This window comes from Dromaius novaehollandiae, chromosome Z, assembly GCF_036370855.1.
Source record: "Dromaius novaehollandiae isolate bDroNov1 chromosome Z, bDroNov1.hap1, whole genome shotgun sequence".
Taxonomy (NCBI): Eukaryota; Metazoa; Chordata; class Aves; order Casuariiformes; family Dromaiidae; genus Dromaius; species Dromaius novaehollandiae.
Genome location: NC_088132.1, coordinates 80,611,997 through 80,637,957, shown reverse-complemented (window position 1 = coordinate 80,637,957; position 25,961 = coordinate 80,611,997). Strand labels below are relative to the sequence as shown.

The 25,961-nt window shown below is 43.5% G+C and overlaps 1 protein-coding gene across 1 annotated transcript in view; it reads right to left on the bottom strand.

The window, feature by feature from the left end:
• Positions 1-25,961, bottom strand: part of LOC112994496 (urea transporter 2-like) — a 320,633-nt gene that overhangs the window by 39,767 nt on the left and 254,905 nt on the right. The window contains exon 5 of the mRNA XM_064502569.1: positions 1,711-1,897. Within this exon, the coding sequence (XP_064358639.1) occupies positions 1,711-1,876 (166 nt within the window). The 5' untranslated portion in view covers positions 1,877-1,897. The remainder of the gene's footprint in view (positions 1-1,710; positions 1,898-25,961) is intronic.

Here is a 25,961-nt window from a genome sequence, read left to right as displayed (position 1 = left end):
GAATTGCTTTCCAGAGAAGACTATTGAATCCGGACAGAGCAGAGGGAAATGGGTGCTGAGCTTGAGTACTCAGGTGAGCACAGAAGGGCGGTGGGATGTATGTGGGGCTGGGGGCTGCCTGTTGGATGTTATCTAGCTACGGTGTTCCTCGTGATTTCAGTGTGCAGAGAAGGGTCTCAGCAGCACTGCAATAACTCCTTGCTGCTGATTCTTCTACTGCAAATTGACTTGCTTCTGGGAAGAGTGTAACCTTTTCTGTACCGCTGTGTGTTATTATGCACACTAGGAGTATTTGAATGAGAAAGAAGCTCTGTTTGCACGTAATATAGCACCTGTTCCTGTAATGTGTATATGCATCTTTCATTCATGTTCTTAAATATTAAAATTAATTGAATTACTCAGCTACATTAATAATATATTACTGACTAAATTATTAATATGGCATGGCACAAAGTGTCAGACTACTTTTTAATCTGAGCAGTCTCTTATTCCTAAAAACAACCTCCCTTCTCTTCCACTTCCTTTCTATGTTGTATTTGCACCAGAGTCTCCAGCCTTGTTTTCTGAGGGCAGTAACCTGGATAGAGGAGCTTTGAAGAGCTGGGTACCATTCTGGTCGCTGGCCTCCTCAGCATCCCCCAGCACTTGGTGCTAGCTAAGGGACTGCTTAGCAAGCTTCCTCCAGGCTCTGCATTGTTGGGGAACTAGACAGGTACAATGAGAGAGGAAGGTGTTCCTCAGAAGTGGATAAAGGACTGGGCTCATTTGAAATAATTTTTACTGATGTGTGGTGTTGAGCTATGAAATATATCAGCAGCACTGTTGGTTTCAGACACAAGTATTAGCGGTAAATATTCAAATATAACTAGTAGGGAGAGGCAGGAGGCTTTTCAGGACACTGAGTAACAAAAGCTGTCTGCCAACTGTGGACAACCGGAGTAAAGAAAAAGAAGGAGGAGAAATCCTCCAGCGGTTGGGGATCACATTGCGGGCTGGCCAAGCTCCTTGCCTGAGGGCATCTTGGCTGCCTCCTCCCCAGGGATAGCCACTGCACAGGCAGATGGTATGCAACTGTCTCTTACTCCTCTTCTGTTGTTGGAGTTGTACTGTTAATTCACCCAGTCTTGACAGAGGACCCACAGTCTTACATGACCTGTCAAAGCTCCATATCCGTAGTAATTCTGGGTAACATGCACCATCTGGTCATGTATTGTTCCTGCCTGCACAGTAAAACTTGGAGATCAGTACTTGCTTTGTATTTTATAGCTACATAACACCCACAATGCTTATTGTTCCCCCAAGGCTGGTAATACAAGAGCATTTCCCTGCACAGCCGGGAGTCAAGTCCCTGCTGTCAGCCCACACATGGATGAGAGGACACTCATTGATCCAGAGCATTTACAAATGAAACCAACTCCCCAGCCCTGATGTGTAATTCAGGGCACTGCTATAAGAAACATGATGCTAATGACACATGACTGATTAAGTGTAAAAAATTTCTTTTCTCTCTGCTAAATTATGTGTGTGGTCATGGTAAGGGCAAGAGGATGCAGTAGTATTTTCTGAGAACTAAATGATTTGGGATGAGAAGGCAGAAGTTCCCAGTGAGCTCTGACCATACCCCTCTACTCCCTGTGTTAGAAAGTGCTGGAAGTGATCCTCGCTGGCTGTTCCTGCCTGGAGAGCCCCAAACACAAGCCATGTGCTTACCTTTCATCCAGTCTCCACATTCTTTCATTTCTCCTGTGAGATAGCTGAAAAGCTGATGGATTTGCTTTCCACTTCTCCGCAGCAGGTCCTGGGCTCTTGGCTCCTTCTCCGCATACAGCTTTCTCTCACTAGGGCTTTCAGCAACAACAATTTCTCCAAGCTCCATCTCTTCAGGCTGAAGAGGGAACTGTAAATCACAAAGTCTGTGCATTAGAAAACCTTTTTGGTTATGCCTGGCTAGTTTCTGCTGTAGTTTAGAGCCCCACGATGATGTTCTTAGTCAAGGAGGAGACAATTCAATAGAGAAGAGACATGTACATGGCTGTGACCCTGCCTGAACCACTGCCAGGAGCCATGTGTGCTATGGCCCATGGCAGTGGTGTGCCTGCTGCCATTGCCATCTCCTAATTTTGGAGATTAGGGTCTGGATGCGACCAACCGATGTCAAGGAGCCGTGGCACGAAGCTGCAGTTGGGAAGGGGGACACAGTTTGTAGGTGTCCCACAGCACTGCACCCTGATGCAGCATGCGATGGGCTGCTGGTAGGCTGGAAGATGTATATCTGTCACACAGCTGACTGGTACCTGCATGCTGACCAGTGCTGCGTGGCCGGGTACGGCTGCTATCACGGATGCTGAGGAGGGAGCTTGCTGTGATTCAGCTAGGAGAGAGCCTGAGGGACGTGATGCAAATTGCCAGTACAGCAGCAGACAGTAGGAGATGAGAAAATACCAGAGGAGACGTATTCCTCTTAATTCTGAGTCAGTGCTCTTGTATATCACAGCAAATCTATGACCTCCCTTGGCTCCTTGTTGCACATCTGCTTTTGACCATCAAGAGCAAACTGTGGTAGCAGCAAAGTATTGTGCTGAAATCCACATCCAAATGTGGCTCTGGACAGATGATCCAAATGGATTCATGGTTGTATGCTCTTTAATTAGCAGGTGAATGTCCAGGCAGGATCATGGGATTATTAAACACCTAATTGCGATTGCAGGGATCTCTTCATTAAAAAGCCCATTAAGGCATAAACCCTTAAGATAAAATATACTGCACTGCACCACACCCTGATGAGCGACGCTGAAGGTTATTTTTTGCAAAAATGCTATTGCACTTGCCAGGGGAGTCTGGCATCAGCTGCTCTGTGGTTTTGCTTTGATTGTTTTGGAGCTGTGTGGCCCCGCTCCCAGGTGTTGAGCAGAACTGGACTGTGCTGCAGAGCTTGCCCTGTGTTTCGTGTACTGTGGGCACCACCTTCTGGTGGCAGTCTGGTTTCTGGCAGCTTGGACAGGCTGGCTGCCAGCAGAAAGCCTGTAGCAGCAGCAGGAGGGATGCCTGGCTGGAGGGAAGGATATTCTGCAAGGAGGAACATTGACAGACAGGTAGCAAAAACATCTGTGGTTCTCAGTGCCCAAATAAGAGGGCTCTTGAACATCACCAGAGCTTTTCTGTTCACTGCAGGAAGAGCAGTGTTCAGTGCAGCCCTGGAAATGCGTCGCGCAGCTCTTGTTCTCTAGTGCTTTGGCTCTCTCTGCCGGCAGCTTGTCCCTACCGCAGCAATAGCCTTTGTAATGACCTTGTGCACAAGCATCAGCTTCAGACTGGGTGTACCTGTAAAAGGTAAACCAAACCTGTGCTCAGTTTGCTTGATCCTGAGGGAGTGGCAGATTATAGAAGGCAATGAGCCTTCTGTATTTGTAATAAATAACAGATGTGGTTAGACAAGGAGTAGGCACCGCCAAAACCATGCTCCTCTTCTGCTGCTGCTGTCTTGTGTGGTCCTGAGCAAGGCAGGTTCCCAGGTTCTGCCCAGATGCACTTAGTGCAGGAGGAAGAGAGGAGCAAAAGAAGAGAAAGGCGATGGCTTTTTCTTCTTTTTGCTTATCTGTAATCTGATTCTGGCCAGCAGCTGAGTCAAATCACTGGTCAGTTTAGAGCAGCCTTGGTGACCGTCATTTCTGGCTAGCTGCTTGTGGCTCTGAAAGGCTGCTTTTGCAGCCAGGAGGATATCAGTGTAGGGGATACTGAGCAGGAGTCTCCTTTCTCCTCCTACGTGTCTCTTAGGCTGAGGGAATTTGCTCATGGTCAAATATTCTGAGTCTACATCCCTGTGAGATAGGAGGAGAGCAGGTCTCACTGGGGAATGAGGCATTTGTGCCTGAGTTCATCCCACAAACACTTAGGTATGTAAGATGTCTCATTGCCCTGGGCTTCCTGGTAGTCGGTGTGGATTTAGGCACCTTCAGGTGGGATTCAATCCACCGTAGCCCCAAATTGCCCCTGGAAGTTCCCATCCTTTCCAATGACTGTAGAGGAAAATGGGTAAAAACTCAACCTTGGTGCATCAAGCAAACACCTCATGTTTGTTGGGAGGGACGAAGGCTTTGGAGGTCAACAGCACAAGCAAGGAAGAGACTCCAGAGCAAGGCTCAGGCAAGCACATACAGAGGGTGTCACAGGAGTTGTTTCCCCTCCCAAACTCTTACTTTACATCACATTTAGCTGATGTTGCTGGTCAGTATTGCCTGTTTTGTTTGTTTTCTCGCACTTCTTCCAGGAGACTTCTCCAAAGAGTTTAAGGGTAGAATATAGGGTGGGCTTGGACAACTGCTGTGGCACCCACATAAAGGAGGCTGGGACATCTCATGGGACTGCGAGTCATGGGGATGCATTTGCAATGAAAGGTAGTGGCCCCTCTGTTGTGGACAATATTCACCACCAGCAGCACAGTGCAGCTGTATCCAACAGGGAGAATAAGTACTGAATGGTTGTGTCTATGTCTTCATAGCATCTGAACATCTTACAGTCATTTTGATCCTCGCTAGGAAAAATTACTGTTCTGTTTTACAAAGCAGAAACATCACTGCAAAGCTTCTAAAGCCCAGATTTACAAGAGTGCCTAATTCCCACTGAAATTGGGACCTATGTATTTTTAAAATTCTGGCCCTTTCTCACATAATTTAACTTTCAGGTGTACAGTGCAAAGCAGTCACGTGAAAGCCCTTTGCAGTCAATACAGGGAAAGATTAGCACCTCCGGAGAGTCATTCATGACTTTTTTTCTTCCTTATACACCTATCTTAGATGTGAACAAGGGGGTGCCTCTGTCTTTCCACTGGCTATAGAGCCTGGTTGCTCTAGTTGCTCAGCCTGGTTGCTGAGACTTTAGATGGCTATTTTTAAGTGAGAGACATTCCAGCCTAAAAGATTTTGCCAAGGTCAACCTTGAAGTTTATAGAAGAGGGATCTGGAGTCCCAGGCTAGTGCTTTAAATCACTGAGCCATCTGTAACAGGCCTGTAATCTGCATCAAGAAGCAGCACCAAAGCTATGGGGCTAAGAAGAAATTATACTCTTTTCCTATGATTCCTGTTTGCTATCTCCCTATGGATGAGAAGGGAACAATCTCTGTGTAGAAGAGAGCAAGCTAACCCACCTCAGACAGGAAGGCAACCTGGGACAGAACTAGAGGAGATGGCTGAAGAATTACCAACTTTTTACAGAGAGAAAATGTGCAAAAAGAGATGTGGGGATGCTGCAATGCTCGACACCGCCGTGGTGGTAAACCATAGGGCCCTGCAGCAGAGAGGCTCAAGGGCTCAAACAGCTAGAGAAGGTCCTTCAGGGATCTCTGCAGGAACATCACCCTGGAAAGACACAGTTTCTTTGCAGTGAGCACCTGCCAGTCGATAGGCCTGTACTCTGTGGTACAGACTCCATCCTCCATGAATAATAGAAAAATCTTTTGAACAATTGGCTAATTAGGGCTAATGAGAGCCTGAATCACTTATGGCACACCTAGGGCTGATGGGGAATTTCTTGAGAAACGGGCGTTTTGTCAGCAAACACTGATTCATGAGTGTGGTAATGAGCTGTCCTGCTTCGTATGAACATTTCTCAGGCTGCGGTGTAATACCTGGTGGTTTGGGCCCATCTCTTGATCCAGCTGTGCCCATGCATTTCCAAATAGACTACTGGTATAGCACTCTGTAGTATGCAGGATAATGACAGCACAGAGATTTGAATTTAGGCCTCTTAGAGGTCTTAACTCTGGCTTGTGTTCCTTGAGAACATATTCATTGGGTAGCACTGTAACACACCCTAAAGAAGTGCTTGAAGCCTAGTGAGACTGAGGAGTTCTCGTATTAATGTTGTATGATAGAAAACTCTGCAATTCCCACACTGACCTGAAGTTTGTACCCTCCATCGGTTCACTGGTGCAGTGCTGGGCCATGATGCGATTTTAAATTTTATGGAGGGAGGCCAGAGGACAGCTTTCACCTGTCTTCCTGCAGCGATCTGGCTTATTGTATGGCCCCACAAAAAATAACGGTACAGTTGAGTGGGCCATGGACAGTGGGATGATGTGGGACCAGGGAGGTGGGTGATGTGTGAAACTTAAACCAGCTTTTCCACTGGAGAAGGTGTGCTTGGAGCTATGACTCTAGACTTCCACTCTCTCTACTGTTTGTATAGGCAGCTTAGCCTTAAACTAAGATATCTGAAGCCAAGCCTGGGCAATCGTTCTTTCCTCCTTTCCTAGTATTGCAAGCCTGTGCTTTAACCTCCCTCCTCAAAGTGAAAATCCTGGCTTTAAAATTACAAGATATTTAAACGAGTCCTGGGTTTCCATGTTCATTTTCAGGATATGAGTCTTTTGTCGTCGTGTTTGGTAGCTTTCCCATGTAATCACCCAGGCTAGAAACTTCAGTTCTTTTTTTAATGCAAGTCCCATGGTATCACCTGACTCCAGGACACGGAGATTAAAAGAAATCGGCAGGGGAGCCGGGAAGGCTGAAAGCACAGAGGTGATCAGAAAAAGTTTTGACTTCAAGGGATGTGGCCTCACAGGGACTTGAAAAGAAACAGTTTGTAAAAGCACGTTGCTCTCAGAGCAGACCATAAAGAAATAAAAAAGAAATCTGTAAAGAAATACAGTGTACAGCTAGAAGGCAAAACTTTGGGATGGTGACAGAATGCTTGGCTGAGTCGTAATGATTTTACTGAGCAAGGCTCTACCAGGGATCAGCCCGTGACACTGAAAATAAATGAACAAAGTAGGGCATTTCAAAATAGTCACCGAAGCTGAATGTAATACAGTTGCAGAAAGCAGGTAAAAAAAATGCTTAGCCACAGACTTTTAAATAAAAAAACAAATCCACACGAAAGAAATGAAATACTTAAATAAACTTGTTTCCTATCACAGGCATTAAAAGAACCCACGTTCCAAGGCAGTTCTGTCATATCTGTATAAACACAACTACCACACAATAGAGTTAGCAATCAGGGCAATTTAACTTACGTGGCTAAATATGACTCTTACATCCTAATTTAGATACTTGGCTTTTATGATGTGGTCTTGGAGCCTTTCTGTATCTTCCTTTCCAATCTGTGCTCTATATAATGCAATACTAAGCTTAGCTCCAAGGAGATATTTTTCTGTACTGCTTCTTCTGTCCCCTCCACTGCAGCAGTATCTCCCAATCTGACGAAGGGAGGCACAAAGTCTATTTGTTGGGTTGTCCTAGCCTCTTGGTGGATCGTACATATATATGTATGTGTGTGTGACCATGGGGAAGGAGGGTTTGACTTCCTGCTTTACCACAGGTCTCCTAAATGATCTTGGTAGAGCAGGATTCCTCTCAATTCCCATTAGCCATCTAAAGGCTTATAGTTTTGGCGCTCTCTAGTCAATGTAGAGAGATGGGTATTGTCCCTGGGGCAATTCACCCAGGTATGTCCGTTGTCGTTCTCATGGTGGGATAGATTTCCTTCCAGAGATGTCTGTGTTGTTCCTTTGGCTACGCAGAAAGACTCGGATGGGATCTCTCTGACACAACAAGGGCATCTCTGGTGTGGGTGTCTGTATCTGAGCAACTTGTCCAGAATCCCACCACAGTCAGTGGAGAGCTGGGCAATAGACAGGTCTAGAGCATGATTCGTCCCATCTCATCCTGCGCAGAGGAATCATGTCCTAAACTCTGTTGCATTTGTTGTCTATAGTGGGGAAAATAACCAGCCAGCTTAGATGTAGACAGCTGCACTGCATACACCTAGGGAGGGGGGAGATGAATCCCAGCTAAGCGACTATCCGAAGATCATTCAGGAAATCTGTAGCTGACTGGGGAATCAAACAAGGGCAAGTTAGTGTTTGAACCAAGTGCCTAATATATTAAGAATTTTCAAAATGCAAACTGTTTTTTTAATAATAAAAGTAGTCAGCCCAGGTAGATATTTTAAGACCCAAAAATCCTGTTTTCCTGCATATGGTTTCAGTTATAAAACCAGAGGGGAAAACAAATAGAGAAAATATGAAATATAAACACTGTCGCTTCTAAACAGAATGTTTTTCAAAGGTTTCCATGAGGTGTTGGCTGCTCTGCAAAGCAGACTGTAAAACAACTTTACAAGCCACATTTATTCTAAGAGCTCCACTTATTGAAGTACAATTCAAACTCTTGTTCTGCGGGCCAAGTTCCATAAATTAAACACTTGTCCAATAACACATACCTCTCCACTTGGATTCTCTGTTTCTTTTTGGCTTTGTATGTGTGTCTCACTCTCTTTTTTTCATCCTTTGCAAATGGAAACAAAAAAGGTCTGCTTGTTTTAGGAATGAATTTAAGAAATAGACCAGTAAAAATAAAAATAAGGAGAGGAAAAAGAAAACAGATCAACGTTTTAGTCCAGCCGACTCAAATGAGACTTTCATTCCATTATTTTACATCTTGATGACACTGATTTAAAGCTGAGGCTAAATCCACAGTGTGAAGTTGCGTGATGTCTAACCTCCAGCTGGAGTAGTGGCCCAGCTCTGCTACGATGCCCGAGAAGTTGAGTGTTCAGAGAAACCGGCAAAACGACCTGGGTGCTGAGAAGAGGGGTGGGACCTGTGCTCTGCCTTCAAAGAGAGTTCAATTTCCCTGTAATCAGCCTTCCTTTAAAGGGTTACGGCCTTAGAGACGTGACTATAAGCAGGACCAGCCTTTTCTTACAAGAGAAGAGACAGGCACATTGCACTTTAGCTGGAGAACTGGCAGGGGAGTTAAGAGAGATTTTCAAACAGCCACCTTGTCTGATCTGGAACAGGGATGTGTCCATGGACATGCCAAAGAAAGCCCTACTTCTGGTCTCTGGAGTCAGTGCTCTTAGGCTCAGTATGGTTTCCCTTTCCCATCTGTCACCATCCTGTCTGCCCCACATGTAGCTCTTGCTTTTCTTTCAGCTCAGTCTAGAGCCTCACATCCAGGCTCTGTCTAAATCTTGCAGGTTCTGTGTGTCTGCTGAACATCCCTTCTTATCTCCGGGGCCACCTATTAAATGAGAATGATCCTTCTTAGCTACCACTGTGGTTTTGGGTCTTATTCTGTAAGGCTTGAGTGTGACAGACATGGACAGTCAAATGTTTGAAGTAGCAGTAAAAATTACTGTTCTTGGTTGGAAGCTACCTTCTGCCTAGCTGAGATACTGTAACTGATGGTGGGAAGGAGAGGATGAGGTGCTTTTAGCACATTTTAATGTGGAAGAAACCATATTTAATTTAGCTGCTGCTCAAGATACGATTTTTGGCAGCCTGTTAGTGTTGTAATGAGGTAGGAGCAGCTCTTGTGGCCAGTCCCAAAGGCTGAGTAAGGGGTCATTACTCCCTCTGAGAGGCGGTGGTTAACAGTCCAGAGTGATAACTTCTTAAACTGGCCTTCTGATCTGCAAAGGCAGATGTGAACAAGGAAGATATCTCAGTGCAGCTGAGGCATGTGGTGTTCTCAGCCCTGGAGCACGGAGGGCAAGGTGGGGTTGAAGGATCCATGTCTCCACCACTGATCTGCCACGGCCAGAGTGGTCTGTGACGTGTAACACTTTACTTTAGACCAAGGCCAATTCCACATAATGCAAAGGGGAAATAGAGAGGAGGAAAAGTGTCAGGCTAAATACACCTTTAGCAAGGAGACCAGCCCAGTATGAGCAGAGCTGTTGAATGAAACCGTTATGATGTTCATGCTATAAATGCTTTCTTTTTTATTTGAAGCTAGCTGTAATCTGGTTCATGTGGCTTAATATCATGGCTGATTGGAGCACGTTAGCTTCACTTCTGGAGCATACCTTTTGGTTTAGTTTCATCCAAAAGAAATCCACTTTGCATGGTCTGAGACCACTCTGCGGTGTGAACTGAAGCATATTAAGGAGAGGCAATTGGGAGATCCATTTCAAAAGTGTGCTCCAGGTCCAAACTAAAATACTGATGCCATAGGTGCACACCCAGAGACCTCGTCTGTACTATAAAGAGTTAGTTGGTAGCTGTAGCTGTAAACCCTCCCACTTGGATTCGGTACCCCGTACAAATCCTGGGGATTGGCAAAAGAACTTCATTTTGGTGTGAGTTACACCAGGGGTTTCGCTAGCATAGCATGAAAAAATCAAACCTCTCACCAACAGAACTGCGCCTGTAAACGTTTTAACTGCGGTAACTATCACCCGGCGTCCGCTGTTCCTGGGCCAAACCAGCTGAATACTGGACTGTCTTTAACAATACATGGTAGACCACAGACTGTAAAGTGCTAGATGCTGTTCACAATGAATAAAAATGTCAGACCTTGGCCAATATTTGGTTAAGATTTGAAGGAAAACATACAGTGTTTTAATAGGGTAACCATAAAGGCATTTCTCTATATAGTTCACATCGCGTGTTCTTTAATAGAAAGTTAATGGGGATTTTCTTTCTTAGATAGCAACAATTTATCGTGTGTTTCCCTGGTAACTACAACACCATGAACCTTTCTTGAAAACTCTGTTGGGATTCCTGCTATGTTAGTAGTATAATGAATGGTAAATGTAAAGCAAACCTATTGAATCACTTTATTTTAAATTCTGGCAGAGACATAATTTCCCACAGTTCATAAACATTTACAAAAAAGGAGTTTACATGTAGAAAACCAGTTGTTTTTATCACTCAGATCAAAGAATACATTTATCTGGAAGTACAGATGCATTTTCAGCCAGCTTTTGAGAAACTCAGGTGACAATCTTTAAGAAGCTTCGCAGACTTAATACTGAACCTTTGAAGTCTGCAGCATTACTCACCTGAAAATACATTCATCACTTCTGCTCTCTGTTTTGCATGAATCTGAAGTTTACACTTCAAAGATTATAGACGACAAGCCAAATTTCCCGAGCTGCTAACGGCACTGGAACTTACTGACTAGAAGAAAATGAAATGTAGGGCACCTTACAGGAATATAGCCGTACCGGAGTGCTGGGTTTTATATCCAAGCCTGCGCAGATATCTTGCTGTTCATGAGCAAGACGAATGAAGCTTGCACACGGGGAAGTGGCCTTAAGGCTTCTGAATGCGATGGAGGGATTCCCATAGCGTTAATGGCCTTTGTGTCAGACCCCAAGATGGAGCAAGTGGAGAGGAGCAAGAGTTGCAGGTGATCATTTCAGAGCTGCCAAGTCTCCTGGCAGAACCTGGCACCGCTCCATGGCCCCGAGTCCGTTCTGCCGCAGCAGCTTAAGTCCAGAGTTTACTTGATGGAGTCTGGTTTTCATCTCAGGATTTATCCCTTTGTAGTTAATAGAATACCACTAATATAAGTGAGAGAAGGGTCGTATCCATCAGCCTCGGTGGAGCTGCTCTGGATTTGCGCTAATGTACGTAAAAGCTGCTCCAGGCACTGCTAGCGATGGGGGCTTGTCTGCTGCAGGAGCGAGCTGGGTTTCTGCAGGCTACTGAACCAGTGCACCGTCCACTGCAGTCCTGCACCTCCTTCCACCAGTGGATATATCTGCAGGCCACATCTAGGTTACTAAGTATATCTATTTATAGCCAGGCAAAGAGTTTGATGAAAAAGTGGAATGCTGTTTTGCGAAGAATTTCAGAATTTTGAAATGGGGTGCTTTGCTAAAGCAGAATGACCCCCCCTCCTTTACAAAAGTCTCTAACATGAAAACTTGAAAATTGCTTTTTTTTTTAGTTTTGGATCTTTTAAAATATTTCATGTTGCTTTAACCTTTTAAAAATACAGTCTAACCTATCTGTAATAAGAGGTTACAGATAAAATGAAGTGTGATTTTTAGAATGGAAACCTGGAACGCTAAAAGCTGAATAGCATTAGCGTTTTTCAGGAGAAAATCACTGTTTCCTGAGATTTCCACATTTCTGTGGAGTTCTTTGTTTTGTGGCTACAAACTTTTTCCTCTGGTGTTTTGTTATTGTGCTCTGGGAACTGTAATATCATATAACTGCAACATCATATGCCTTCTACCGTCAGAAGACATCTTTGGCATATTTTTGGTGGTCAATGTGTTTGTGTTTAAGCAGGATGCTGGAATCACACACAGAGTTGTGACAAGGATCTGATAAATTTGAAAGCATGTGAAACCTGAATAAATGATATTTTTAATCAGAGGTGAGTATTATTTATCAGAAATTCAAAAAGTTTTTAAATTCAGTTTGAGTGCTTTGAGGGTCAGATAACAAACGCAGAAATTAGTTTAATCCTAATTCTAATGTGAAGGGCAGCATGTGGTCCAGGAACTCTGACTGCTGTGGCAAAGCTATTAAGCAGTAGGTTTGTGGAGGAGGCAAAGGAAATTTTCATCCTCCCAGCAGACACACCAGGGAGATTGTTCATGGTCAGAAGATATTTGCTGCCTGCCACCGAGCTTGCCCTAACACGAGCAGGAGCTACGCACGCTCTCGGTGGTTGCCCTGCTACGTTGCCTCCTGCTTCCTTTACTATAACCCTCATCTTTGTTTCTCTGATGGCTGATGCACAGTCAGATTTCTTGGTTTCTCGTGCCTGCCTGCCACCGCGCTCCTTGTGCAGGCTCAGCTGGCTCGCTCGCTGCCCGTGCACCTAGGCAACATCAGCAGAGACGTGCAGCGGACCTCCCCTTGTCAGCGCGGGCCATGAGCTGTTGAACCAGCCCAGTGTTGGACAAGTGCGTGCATGTCAGATTTGTACCTTGGGAACTTGCTTGACTTGTTTCTCCTTGATAAATTCCTCCGCTGCGTACCTGTCATTCAGCAGATTGCCTCGTGCTGTGCAATGAGCAGACAGCAGCTCTGTCTCCTACCCCTTGGACTGTGAAAGCATCTGACAGGTTATGCTGTTGTCTGGGCAGAAGAGGTTATGCCAAGCAGCCTCCTAGGTTTTTACTAATGGAGGGGATACCACAGCTCTGAGCGGGACCGTGCCAAACCAAAGAAAGATCAACTCCGGGTGGGAAAGCAGGAGAGAGCAAAGATGGAAAATGGACGATTCTGGGCCTGTGGTGTTCAGTTTTGCAAGGCCCAGGAGATGTATGCTTCATTAAAGTAGGGTCTGTAGACCTAGACAGACATATCTAAGGGTCCGTCATACCAGGGTCCTAGGTAGATGACCTTCCCTAGGTCGCTCACTCTGGACACCACGATGCGAGTGTGCCTTGTGTGCTGGGTAGGCAAAGGGGGATGTTTCTAGCTTGCTCTGAGTCCACACTGTGTTGTGTCAAGTTTCAGTTTCAGCCCTCCCCAGAAAGATGGGGTGATGTTATCACTGGGTGCCAAACTAGGCTCCTGGTGGCGTTCACCGGGAAATAATGAAATGGAGGAGTTATGGCTTTGAGAGGTAGTAAATATGTATCCAGGCACTGAAAATCATCCTTTCATGGACATTTGTAGCTTGTTATCAGAAAGACTGGAAATATTTTTCCTATGGAAAGCATTGTCATAAATATATATGTATCTCCTCCTTTTTTTTTTTTTTTTTTTTTTTTTTTTCCCTGAAGAAGAGAGAGTTTGGACCAGAGACGAATGAAAATGTTGAGGAGGTCCGCCAGCACCAGAATCTGCTTTTTGTTTGCTGGAGACTTATCACCTGAGTTGTGGACTTCAAAATATAGCCAGGGTTAGGATTTGTGAAATTCAAGACTTCACATCTCAGTTTATTGATTTATCTTTTCACGCAGAGGGTGGTTTTTCCGAGATGAGAGTTTGCCTTGGCTATGGTGGGACCTGGGGCCAGTGGATGCCTAGTCCCTAGCGAATATTGGGAGTGGGGTTAGTGCCTAGGGTACAGTGGACAAGTGAGACTAGGATATGTGCAGGCATCTACTCTAGCTGAAACACTGATGCTTGTGAAGAAAGGGGTGGGAGAGCGGTAAGAGTATTTTGCCAGACCTACTCCTGTGTTTCATTTGCAAGTGTGAGTACTGTAAATAGACCTGCCAAGGGCTGGATACATGCTCAGGTTGGGCTTCCAGAGAAGAAGGGTTGGAGAGCCAGGATTAGGTCAATGCTCAACTCATCTAGAGGAAAGGAAATGAGGGAGTGGGAGTTGGAGACAGGTTAGAGTTAGGGTCTGTGAAACATGGAAGCAGAGCCAAAGTCGTAGCCAATTCCTGCAATTCATACTTTGTTATTTGAGTGGAAAGAGGTGAAAATGTGGTAGTAGTGTCTCTGCATGATGTATTCCCAGCTGCAGCCCATGCATGTGAATAAAACCCCTTTCACTCCCACAGCTGGTGCGTGCGTCAGTTTGAATGGCTCACCCTTGGGCTGGGCACCCTGGGTTGTCTGAGGTTTAAGATTGGTTGCAGGTGCAGAGGTGATTTGGGAGAACAGGGAAGCAGTCTTGGGATTATATTTGAACTTTTAAAATTTGTTCACAAGAGATATGTTCAGGATTTTTACAGTGTTTTTTTTAAAAAATGCTGTATTCCTAATTTTTGGTTATCAGTGTGCGCCTTTTATTGTAAGAAGCTAGTGTTGGCATAGAGTTATAGCTGTGAAAAGGATTGCTGCAGAATGAATATTAGGGTTGAATTTTGTTGATCCTATGGGGGAAAGTTATGTGTTGCTCTCAGCTGATTTGGTTGCCTTACTCTAAATTTTTGCATGATATATATTCCTAGCACAGGCTAGGCTTAGATTAGGTATGGTTTCTGTGAAACTGGTGGTTACAGAGCTAAGGTTATTTTCAGATGTGTTACTCCTATGATGGAGAATATTGGTATCAGTTTATTTGAATGCCTTAAGCTAAAGTTTTCTGTGGCGCTTTATACCTTTTTCATTCCGTATATTATTGTTCAAATTACTTTTAGGGGATTTGAAAGGAAGCATTGCAGATCCAAACATATTGCTGAACTTTGGCACTACTGTGAAGGAAAATGCAGTTCATATCAGCTTGTTTTACTCTCAGTGCCTCTTCACACAGAAGAATCTACCTTATCTATAGCCAAAGTTAGATTTAGGGCTAGTTTTAGTGTAATGCTCCAAGTGCAGCATTTTGTTTCGATGAAGGTTGCCTGTCATGTGGAGGAAATGGCTAACTAGAATCAGCTTATTTAAGTGCCACGTTCTTAGGCTTGTGAGACCTTGAGTGCCTTCTCTGCAGCCAGTGCTTGGGTAATGTAGGGTTTATGAGACTAAAGGATGCATAACGAGGTTTATAATATGAATTTGCCAGTTGTACTGAAGCCAGTGCTAAGGTTGGGATTAGTTTGGAGGGTCATGAAAAGTTGAATTGGAAAGCCAGGGTTTTGGCTGACGTTTGCCAGTTGCGAAGAGAAAAGCCGAGGGCTGCTTCCACTTGATTTGAATCCCTTAGTCCGAGTGCCTCATTGGGAGCCAAAGGCAGGGTTAGATTTGGGGTCAAGATGGACCCAGGGGTCCTTGTTACTGACCAAAATACCTTGCACGAGGCCGCTCTGGGATTTCCCGTGTTCCTAGGAAGAGCTGAAAAGCTATGGTGATACAGTCAATGAAAGAAACACGCTATAAATAATGTTGCCCTAGATGTCAGATATTTCTCCTCTGAGCCACAGATTATGTTTTCCACCTCTACAGTACAAGCAAAATGCCGCGGCGGAGCTCCCTGCCCCGTCACGAGGGAATACTGCTTTCCAGGCAGGGTATCGCGAGTTCCCATCGTGAAACGTTGTTCGCTCTTCCGTTTTTGCTGTTAGGGATGATGAAAGAGCACCTACCGCCGAAGTTAGCAGAGAGGTTTTAGTAACGGTCTTAGAGCATTTGAAATTCCTGGCCAAAATGTTTGTGGAAGAGTAGAAATATCACTTTGTTCTGCCCTATCAGGGAAGAAAAAGTTAAACATCTCTCTCTCTCTCTCTCTCTCCCCCTTAGTATGTAGAAGAATATTTTTTGAGAGGCAGATGCATTTTTACTGCGAAAAAAGAAGTTTCAGGTCACTCCGCATCTAGAAGTAACAGCTGTATTTAGTAGAGTACTTTGTCAGAAGAAAATAAAACAGAGCAAATGCAGGGAGGGAAAAATCAAAGAGTTACAGTTTTGATGTCTTTAAAGCCTACTTTAGCTAAATTCAGCGATAATTTTTCAAAGGAGGAAAAATACCGCAATAAAACATTTATTGTGTTTGTGTGCTTGTTTTCATTCCTTTGAGAGAAATGAAATAGTTTCAGACTGATCCAACGCTAATTTTTTTTCTTAGTTTTTAAGTTCAGGCATTAAAATGAAAAGTCAATTATTTGCACGGTTCTCATTGTAGATTAAATATACTAGAGAAAAATGTTGTAAGATCGCTTTTTGGACAGCCTGACCCAGTACCATTTGAGAAGACATCATTTGGTTTAAATGGACATTGGCAAGGTCCTTAGTAAGCATGTGAATGATCAAAGAAAGCCAGACATTTGAGAATTAAAAAAAAAAGAAAAAAAAAAGAAAAAGATCTGAGTGTGAAAGGCCCTAAAAGACATGTGTGAGAACTAACTCATCGGCATGGCTTGTTCTCAGACCCATTTGGTGGAGAATTGTTGAGGCCTGAGGCACAAAGAAAGATGTTTGGGCAGCAGAAGCCAACTTGGAGGCTGTAAAGTGATTTGTTTCTATTTCCTTGTATCAATTTGAAAAGTCAAGTCAGCTTAACAGCTCTGAAATAAACACAGTTGGGAGTTTATGTGAGTTCAGGATGGCGTAATCTGTGTGTTTTGGACATGCTAGGGGAAGGACAAGAAACATTTGCAGCCAATTTGCCAACATGTTCCTCATCTGACATATCAACAAGTTGGTTGAGGTAATGGGAGAGATAAGTGTTTTAAGTTGTAAATGCTTAAGAAGCTGAGAATCTGGAAAAGGGAATTAGTTTTGAAGTTCAGCTGTCATTTGCAGCCAGATACATGGGACGGGATTTGGCATTGCAATTCCTGCCTCGTAACTGCCTTGATGCACTAAAACTAATTGATGTGAATCATAATAATGATCGATCTGTGTATCTTGCCTTTGGCTAACAACGAAGCTCTTCACAGGATTGCACCCTTTATACCATACCATACCATACCATACCATACCATACCATACCATACCATACCATACCATACCATACCATACCATACCGCACTATATACTGTAGGTATCTCAGCTGCATCACCAGAACTCAAGGGCAGCAAAATCTACAGGGTTTTATTAGTACGGAGCTAATTTTTCTTGCTTCTCAAAGCCTCTTAAGTATTCTCTCTGCAGGTTATATCTTCTTTTGTCTCTGGACTTTCTGATCCTGGTGGTTCTTCCATTGCCTAAGGCCTCAGTCTGCTCTAGAAACAACCATATCCTGAGCCTTGGAACGGTGTGTGAAGGGTCTGGTTTTCCATTTTACAGGTGGGGAAACTGAGACTTGGACTTGGGACGCTTAAGGCTGGCATGTTTGCCCATGAAAAAGCCCAAAAAAAGAAAGAAAAAAAAGGAGCTATGTCTCTGTCCTGGCAACTCCGTTGCAGTATCCCAGGAGGTGCATTCTGCCTGGAGTCACGCAGACGGCGTGGGGCCCCTTGGGCCTCCTACCGAGAGCTCGGCCACGTTGAGCGGAGCCTTGGGTGAAGAGAGACCCCTCCAAGCCCTGGCACCAGCTCAGCCTGACGCGCTCCCAGCTGCAGCCTCTGCTGCGGGTGGCCCTGCATGGGCGTGGGGGCAGCGGGTCCTTGCCTCCCTGCCCGCTCGGATACGGCCCCGGCGTCATTCCCTCCGGCGCTGCCGGTTATTGGTCTGGCAGCACACTTTGGCCGTAGGCCCAGTCCCGTCTGCAAGACTGCTCCCGTATTTTCAGTGTATTACTGAATCACGGCTAATAACTGATGAAATTTGGAGAGGCCAGCACAGATAAGTGTCCTGTAAAATCTCTGTTTTAAAAACTTAAGTGCAGTTTAAATACCCAGGCAGTCTCACGTAGAAAGTTGCTGGGGTTTCAGTGTTGCTGTTGGTAAAATGAGTTTCAGGTCTTTATTATGCAATCAAAATACTTGAATCACCACTTGAACTAAATGAAAGCTTACTGTGTGTGCATATAATTGTTTTTCTTACTACCTATTACTTGATTGGGGTTGGGTAAGGTTACCAAAAGGATTAAATTAATTCTCTCTGAAAGTTATGCGTTATGAAGTAAGAGGTATAAAAGTTACATTACATATGGCAAATGTCTTCAGGGTTTGGTTTATAGACTTGTTTATATTTTTATTTTAATGTTTATTACCTTCTCAGTGTCATTTCCACTTTTGCATCTCCATGCTCATTACACTTTTATTATCTCTTTTATAAAATCAATGGCTGCAAACCAGAGAATTTTGTTGTTGAAATAAATAAATCCAAATATATCTATACATAAATTAAATATTGTGGCTATGAAAGGGACTTTTCCAAAGTCACTAAGCTTAAACTGAGGCCAATTAATAGCTGACCTTTCATTTTTATGGACCATGGCATGCAGCACATCCATCTGACTTGGCACATTTGAAATTATCCAAGTGATAGCTGAACTGCACTGAAAAATACATTAGAAAAATTAGTGCTCATGGAAGGCAACAGATCAACAGCTTTAGAAATCGAATTCTCATGAGCTAAATGCGAAATCCATGGCACTCAGTTATAACTCTTTCTCTTGACTTCAGTGGGTTCTGGATGGGGGCCTGTAGCACTGTGGTATATACTGCCATTTCAGGGGCTGTGCAGATTTTAACTGATAGTTACCCACTTTGGATCTCAACTGAGGCATGTTCCCACACACCCTGAGAGACCTGTGGGTGGAAAGTGCTGTCCCGGAGCAAGAGAAATCGGAGTGCGGAAAAGCAGCAAGTCAAAGTGATGAGGGCAGCAGTGGCAGTGCACGAAACAGCCCCTGGGCGACTGAGGGCCACAATTTGTGGAAAGGACAACGCTGCCTTAGCTGAAGTGTGTCCAGGCACAGCCACTGCACCAGCATTGGGGAAATGCTGTTCCTGGTCAAGCACATAGGATATTTATTATTGCTGCTATTAGAAAGAAGTTCCCTGGCTACTGAGGCAGAGGGAAGGAGGAAGAGGTGCTTATGAACAACTCTGTAAATAGATAACTATTGTACCCATGATCACAGAAGAAGTTTATACTTTTTTATTGCTGGAGAAAGCCCTGTCACTGTCTACGCTGACTAGCTGAACAAAGCAGGGAAAATTTTCTGTACCAAGCCCACAAATTCTCTTTGAGCTATAACGTCACATCTCAGCAGATACTCAAACTAAGCACAAGGATTTGCAGTGAGGCAGAGTCCACCATGTCCTGGCCGTTGACCACATTCAGAGCGGGGTGGGCTGAAGCACGAGGAGCAGAGCCCAAACCCTGCAGGAGTTCAGCCTGCGCTGAGCACAGGAGGGTCTCAGCTCTGTAGAAGAGCTGGTGGCTGTTTCTTCATCTCACTCCAGCTGCTAACATTTAGATACTCCTTTTCACTCATGAAGGTCTGCCATTCCTTCCCCAACTAAGTACTGGTTGAAATTTCCACCGTTTTGAACCATTGACAAAAATAAGATGGTTGGGTTCCTTCTTCACACCTTCTGAGAGGGCAGAGGAGACAATAGCTTTTGCTTTAGTGGGATTCCTTCAATGGATCAAGTAAAAGAATATGCCTGTTTGCAGGAACAGGAGTTTAGCTTGCGTATCTGCAATACAAGTGTGATTTCTGCTCATAAAATTAGCTGATACTTTTCAGCCACATGTGGCCTCTGTTCTCCATAAAAATATTTTTGTGTACAGTCTCCATTTTTAATAACCTTTATATTCTTTATGTCATTTTGGTGAAGTGAAACATATCCCTGTGTATTTTAGGTTTGGGTGTAAAACTAAAAAAACTCACTATATACATAACTGTAGTCCTGGGTCGTCAAGTCCATTTCCTGATTGCTACCATGCAACCCATTTTATAATCCCATACCCAGACCCACCTTTGTCCATCCAAAAGCCAGCCAGGTTCCTTCCCCCAGTGTTTCTATGGAAAGGGAGTTCTAGATCTTCATTAAATTTGATGTTAATCTTTTGGTTCCAATTTTCTCTTCTTCCCTCTACCTGCCAGTCTTTTCTAGGCTTAGTGGGAGAATTGGATGGTGGTGGTGAGACTAATTGCCTTCGTAGAAATAAGTGAATAAAATTAGCCCAGTGGTCTGAACAGTGAAAATGTAGCATTTGGTAATACTCAGGTTTCTGGTGTGTTGAGATCTTACCTATTCAGCCTACCCTGTATTGTGTTCATGTTTTCCCATCTGTTTGTCTACATCAATCTTTTGTCTCATTTCATATTTCCATCCAAAGCTATTTTGAAGCGGGGCAGTCTTTCTGGGTTGAGTATGCACAGAATCTAGCCCAGTGGGATTTATGATTAAGGCTTCTAAAGGAACACAATATGAATAAAAAGAATAGTATGAATAAGACTAGAGAATATAATCAAGCTTGGAATAGAACATCTACCACAAAGTCTGTATCTAAAAATAGAACGCCACAAGCAAGAGAGGCATTCGGATTCATTCAAAGTGTTGTTGTTTTTTTTTTTTTTGTCATTGGGGTTTGCAAGTGGGCAGGGGAACTATATTTCAACTAACTACTATTTCCACTTATAAATTTTCTAAATGGGTTTTTTAGGAAATAACTAGGGAAGTACGCCTATCCCTGCTACTCCATGGTGAAACCCCCAATGCAAATTAAGCAGAATGCCAGTAACAGTGTGCTCTCTCTGAGTTGTCTTGCTGGAGTTTTGCCTGAGGAAGCGGAGTAGATTTTAGGATCTGGCTTCTTGTGTGGTGGGCAAAACATTTCATTATATTTAAGCAATGAACACAGTGTTCCTTTTTAACAGTGCTATTGTTGTTGGAGAGGAACAGCAGAGATTGTGATCCAAAATACCACTGTTCTTAAACAGGTCTGATTTGAAGTAATAAATAGCTGTGGCTGTTGGTGGTGACAATTTATGGAGCCATTGGCTATTTGTACCAAGCCTAGTGATAAGTGCTTGGCCAAGTGATGTTATTTGCACAGTGGTAGCACTTGGTGCTTTGACCATGCAGCTGGACACTGGAAGGTGCTGCACAAATGCAGAACAAAATGCAGATCATTCCTGCTCCGAAGGGTTTACAGTCCAAATATAATAAGGTCGGTTACTACCTGTGGATATGTACAGCTAGATAGGAGCAAAAGGAAAGAGCAGATGGTCCACTGACAATTCAATGGTCTCTGTGAAATAAATTTAATGGTTCCGCTGAGCGTGGTGATTTGGGAAGCTGTGTTCCCCTTCTCAATTTTAATTTGGGATTATTAACTTTAGGTATTGTCAAGCTTTAAGCTTGTGTAGGAGGGGTCTGTCTGCTGTGTTTGCTCATTTTTGCCATTGTGGTGGTTTGAAATTCAAAAGAAAAGGAGTGCAGAGAAGACTGTAAGGAGCTGTTAAATCTTCGTGATCTTCTACTTACATGAAATCACTAGTCAAGTAAAGAGTAGGTTCTTGTCAAGAAAAAGCGTCCTGGCTGGATGAGTAACTAAGGAGAAATGTGATCATCTGGTGACCTGACCAGGGGTAACCTGACAGAGAGGATGAAACTGCAGAAGGGAGGTATCTCACCAGCCATTTCATAGGCAGGAAGCACAAACAAGAGGTACACTTATTTGGAGGAAAGTAGGATCCTGGCTCCATGGAAGGACTTTGATCCAAGTCCAAACTATGTAGAAATGGTGAGAGACCCGGGGCTTTGAAAGGACAGGGACTCCGTGTGACCCAAATGTGTGCATGCTGGTCACATGTCACCCCATAGGACTTGTCCAGAGGTCTGTCCCTGTCAAAAGGGTGGTGCAGCTTGCACTTGGTATTGGCTGATGGCTGTACCCAGCAGGGGCTCAGGTAAGAGTGGGAAGGGTAGGAGAGACCAAGGGCCTCCCAGATTTGTCATTGTCTTTTCTCTCAGCTTGTTCACGGATATCCAGTAAAACATTCCCAGACCATCTTTTGCACGTTCCCTTTGAACAGCCTTCCATGCCAAAACGCAGAGAGCAGTAAATGCGTGTGTCCTGTAGCTGCCACTTTGTATATCAAATTAGTAAAGCCTAATAAGTCCCCCATTATTTTGTTGCACTATGGAGAATACAGGTGCTTTTTTGCATAACATTTTCACACAACACAGCAGGAGTTGCACTTTAAGCCTAAATGGCATGCACTTAGTTATCTAATTTTTGCATGTTAATCCTCTCAAGATGTCTGTTAACATAAACCTCATTAATTAATGTTCCTGTAGCATCTGGGAATGTATGATTCAGTGCTTTAAAGGAAACGAAGACCACAGAGTATTGTATTATGTATCATAATATTAATGACATTTAAAAACTTATAAAATAACTTGTCTGACCCTTTGACACTGGAGGCGCATGGTACGGAAATATACCACCCTGTAACCTCCAGTCAACAAAAAAGGAAGGTATTATCTCTGCTAAATCCATTTCTGCTTATGCTCCTAGACCATCCCAGCCATAATAACACTTTGGCAGTTGTTGTGATCTCAGTGTATTTTCCTAAGGAAAAAACGGGATTCTCACCCAAAACAAATGTCTAAAAAGACATATAAGTCTGAGTGAGGCACACTAGACTTCCTTTTTAGTCAATGGAGATAAATGGACAGCTCCAGAAGGTGATTCATTTGATCTCCACCTAAGAGAATCCACCTCTAACCGTTATGCAAACACCAATGTCACAAGTTCAAGTTCAAAACTTTATTTATAAAAGCATGAGTGAGTACTTAAGGGACTTGTGGCATTCCTTTTTCCTTCTTATTTTGAATGGGAAATAGGAAACCACCAATTATCTCCGTTTTGGCATATCTGGGACCAGCTAATGGGCTGTCGTCCTGACATTTCAGTCCTTATTTCCCATCTGAAGGGATTTGTGTTTTTTAAGTAAATGGCTGAAGTTCTGGATATTTCTCTAGTAATCTTGGGGGGGGGGGGGGATCAGAATTTGATCGGATCATGGAGGGAAAAAAAAGCACATTATCACAATTGTCGCTCAAAAAAGTTGGAGTTAAGACTCCTGTGGACAGTCCTAGCCACAGACATACACTCAAATCCTCCCATTAACAATATTATCATAAACCTCATGGGTTATCGCTGGTAATGTTTTTAGCAGAAGGGCTGATTAGCTGTTGGACCAAACTACCAGGGAAAATAGGGGATTTCTCTTCTCTTCAAGTCTTCATCTCAAAACTGGAAGTCAACATTACTACACTCACTACGGCAGTTACAGAATGAAATTTACAGTCTGTATTACATGGGCTGGATGCTGAAATGTTCCTTCTGACCTGAACATTTATGAATTTCCGTGATTCTAAAGTACCTACAGATCCTTGAATAAAAGGCCCAATTGGAAGTACATCTTATTTTATGGGCAAGCTCTATCTGCCTTACGCAGAGGTAAAGAGAACCTCATGCAGTTGTATAGCGAGCTCAGGTGCACGCACATGTTATTAAACTTGTTGCAACTTTCAACCAAGTGGGTTCCTAGACATAAATAAGCAAGGCCAGGTTAGTTTTACTAAAACACACACTTATCTCGCTCTGACAGGCATGCAAGGAGCCTGGGTCTCGAGGACCATTTTAGCAACAGATCAATTCTCCCCTGGGGACCAGTTTCACTTTTTTTTTTTTTTTTTTTTTTTTTTTTTTTTAGGAGAAAAGAAATCCAAGCCTAAACATGTGATAGTTTTATTATGTGAAACCCAATAGGAAATGAAGTAAGAGTATCGGACTGCTTTCGGTTGGGTAGCTCCCCAGCAAGGGATTTTGTTTTCATGTGGACGAGGGCAGCTGCGTGCATGTTGGTCAGAAGGAAGCAGGTATAAGAGTGCCCTAAGGTCGGAGGCTACCTTCCCTTCGCCAAAACTTCAGGACCTCTTTGGCACTTTAACTCTAGGGAGGTCCTTTAGTGAGCTGAGCGGTGGCTTGGTGAGAAGTATATCCCCAAACTTTGACTGAGTTGGTTTAGAGAGGAGGGTTCAGCTGTAGAAGACCCAACAGATTGCAGCAACTCCTGGCGTATCTACTGGGTTGCTGCTTATGCACACATGGGCGTGTGTGTGTGTGTGTTTGTGTGTGCACGCTTGCCGTATAAGCAAGCCAGCTAAATTCCATCTTCATGGACAGTTCAATGGAAAGTTAGCTTGAAAATGCAGTATATCATATTTCATGAATTTAATAGGGTTTTCATGATTTTACAAAGTGCTTCAACCAGACACTCACGGCTGGAGGCTGCACAGCAGGAGACCTAAAACACTGCATCTGTGTTTTTCAACTCTTGCCAGAATCCATTGAATTTGATCCGGAATGACTATGCATCTTTGGAATGTACATTCACTTTTCTCTTGCCTTATCCAAATAAAAAAGGGAGGGGAAAAAAAAGAGTCCTATGAGAATTCCATATGGAAACACTAAACTAGCATTATAAAGGATTTCCTATAAACAAAATTACGGTCACAAATTTTGGACTCGGACCACATTTAAAACAAAGAACCCTTTGTCTCCCTCCTTTTAATATATTATTTTATCTATGTTAACACACACATTTTTATTTTTTATAGATATATATACACACATGCACACACCTATACACTCATGCAAAAATGAATGTATATATTAGTTAGAGGTCCATTTGCAGTCTCTCTTTCTCTCTCTCTCTTTTTTTTTTTTTTAGATTGCAGAACTCCTAACAAGAGCAAACTTTAATCGTTCTGTGCACTAAATCCCCTGAAAATAAATATCCAGGGCAACTTCAAAAGCCCTTAATTAGAAGCACATGTGTGGTGTTACAAATTTCTGGCTGAGGCGGCTGAGTTGTAATTTAATGTTATGATCTGCCATAAATATTATCCATAATGAGCAGACTTTGTGTTACACTTCTGTACGTCAGATAACTGCAATATTTTTTTGTCTGCTTTTGTTCAATCCCTAAACCTTAAGTGAAGTTTAAAATTAGAAAGGAAGAAGGAGCGAAGCAGTTTTCCCACTAGGGAATTGAACATTTTTGTCCTCCTAGCTGTAAAGGCAGTTATTGATTTTGTTCCGTTTTCTTTGTTTTCGTTTAAAAATGTGGTAAACAGATAAGAACTTGGAGATGATGGGGAGGGGGAATAATAAGGAGTGGAAGCTAGTGAGATGACTGGTTGTTTTGAACAACTTTCCGATAGCAGCTTCCTGGAATAAATGCTGCGTTTCCCAGAAAAGCCTCACAACTCATCTCTACATGAAAAAATCTGAATCTTTCCTTTCCCTGTGTTATACCTGACCGAGGGGCAGTTGTCCATCATACTGGAGGAAATTAAGTACAGAGGAGAAAATTTCGTATGTTAATTTTAGGCACTGTTTGTAATTAGGTTTTGCAGCCTTGGCATATATGAATATATCTGTGTGTGGAAGGAGGGGGGTAATGAACCAGCCGGTAAATTTACAGTACAAATATACAGCTGTGAGGATTATGCACTGGTTTCCCAAATGTGTGTGAAATGATACAGAAATAGTGTGGGGCCATGGAACAACTCCACAGACTCATGACTCATGTATAAAGAGGCAGTGCGGTTTTGGACTTCAACCAAGTGCAAAAGCTGCCTGTTATTTTTTTTATTTATTTTTTTTCCCCCTGCAGAGTGCCCTGGGACCCCTCCTCCCCCCCCCACACACTTGTTTTAAATGACAAGCCTTATCTGGTGCCTTTGACTTCAGCTATCTGAGCTTTTCCTTGGCAGGTTTTTGCACACGTTCAGCCACGTCTCGTAGCCGGAGTGCAACGTGCAGGGCTGCTGCTCTCCTCCGTGCTGTCTACCCTGGGCAGAAGACCTTGCATGTCCTCAGCCTGTGCTCCCTCCAGCAGTCTGAGCATCTCCTGCATTTTCTCCTACTCAAACGAGTCTTTCGGCTGGAACCGCTTTTATGCTGGATCCAAAAAAACTCCTGCAGGCATGAGCAAAAGTCTCCACG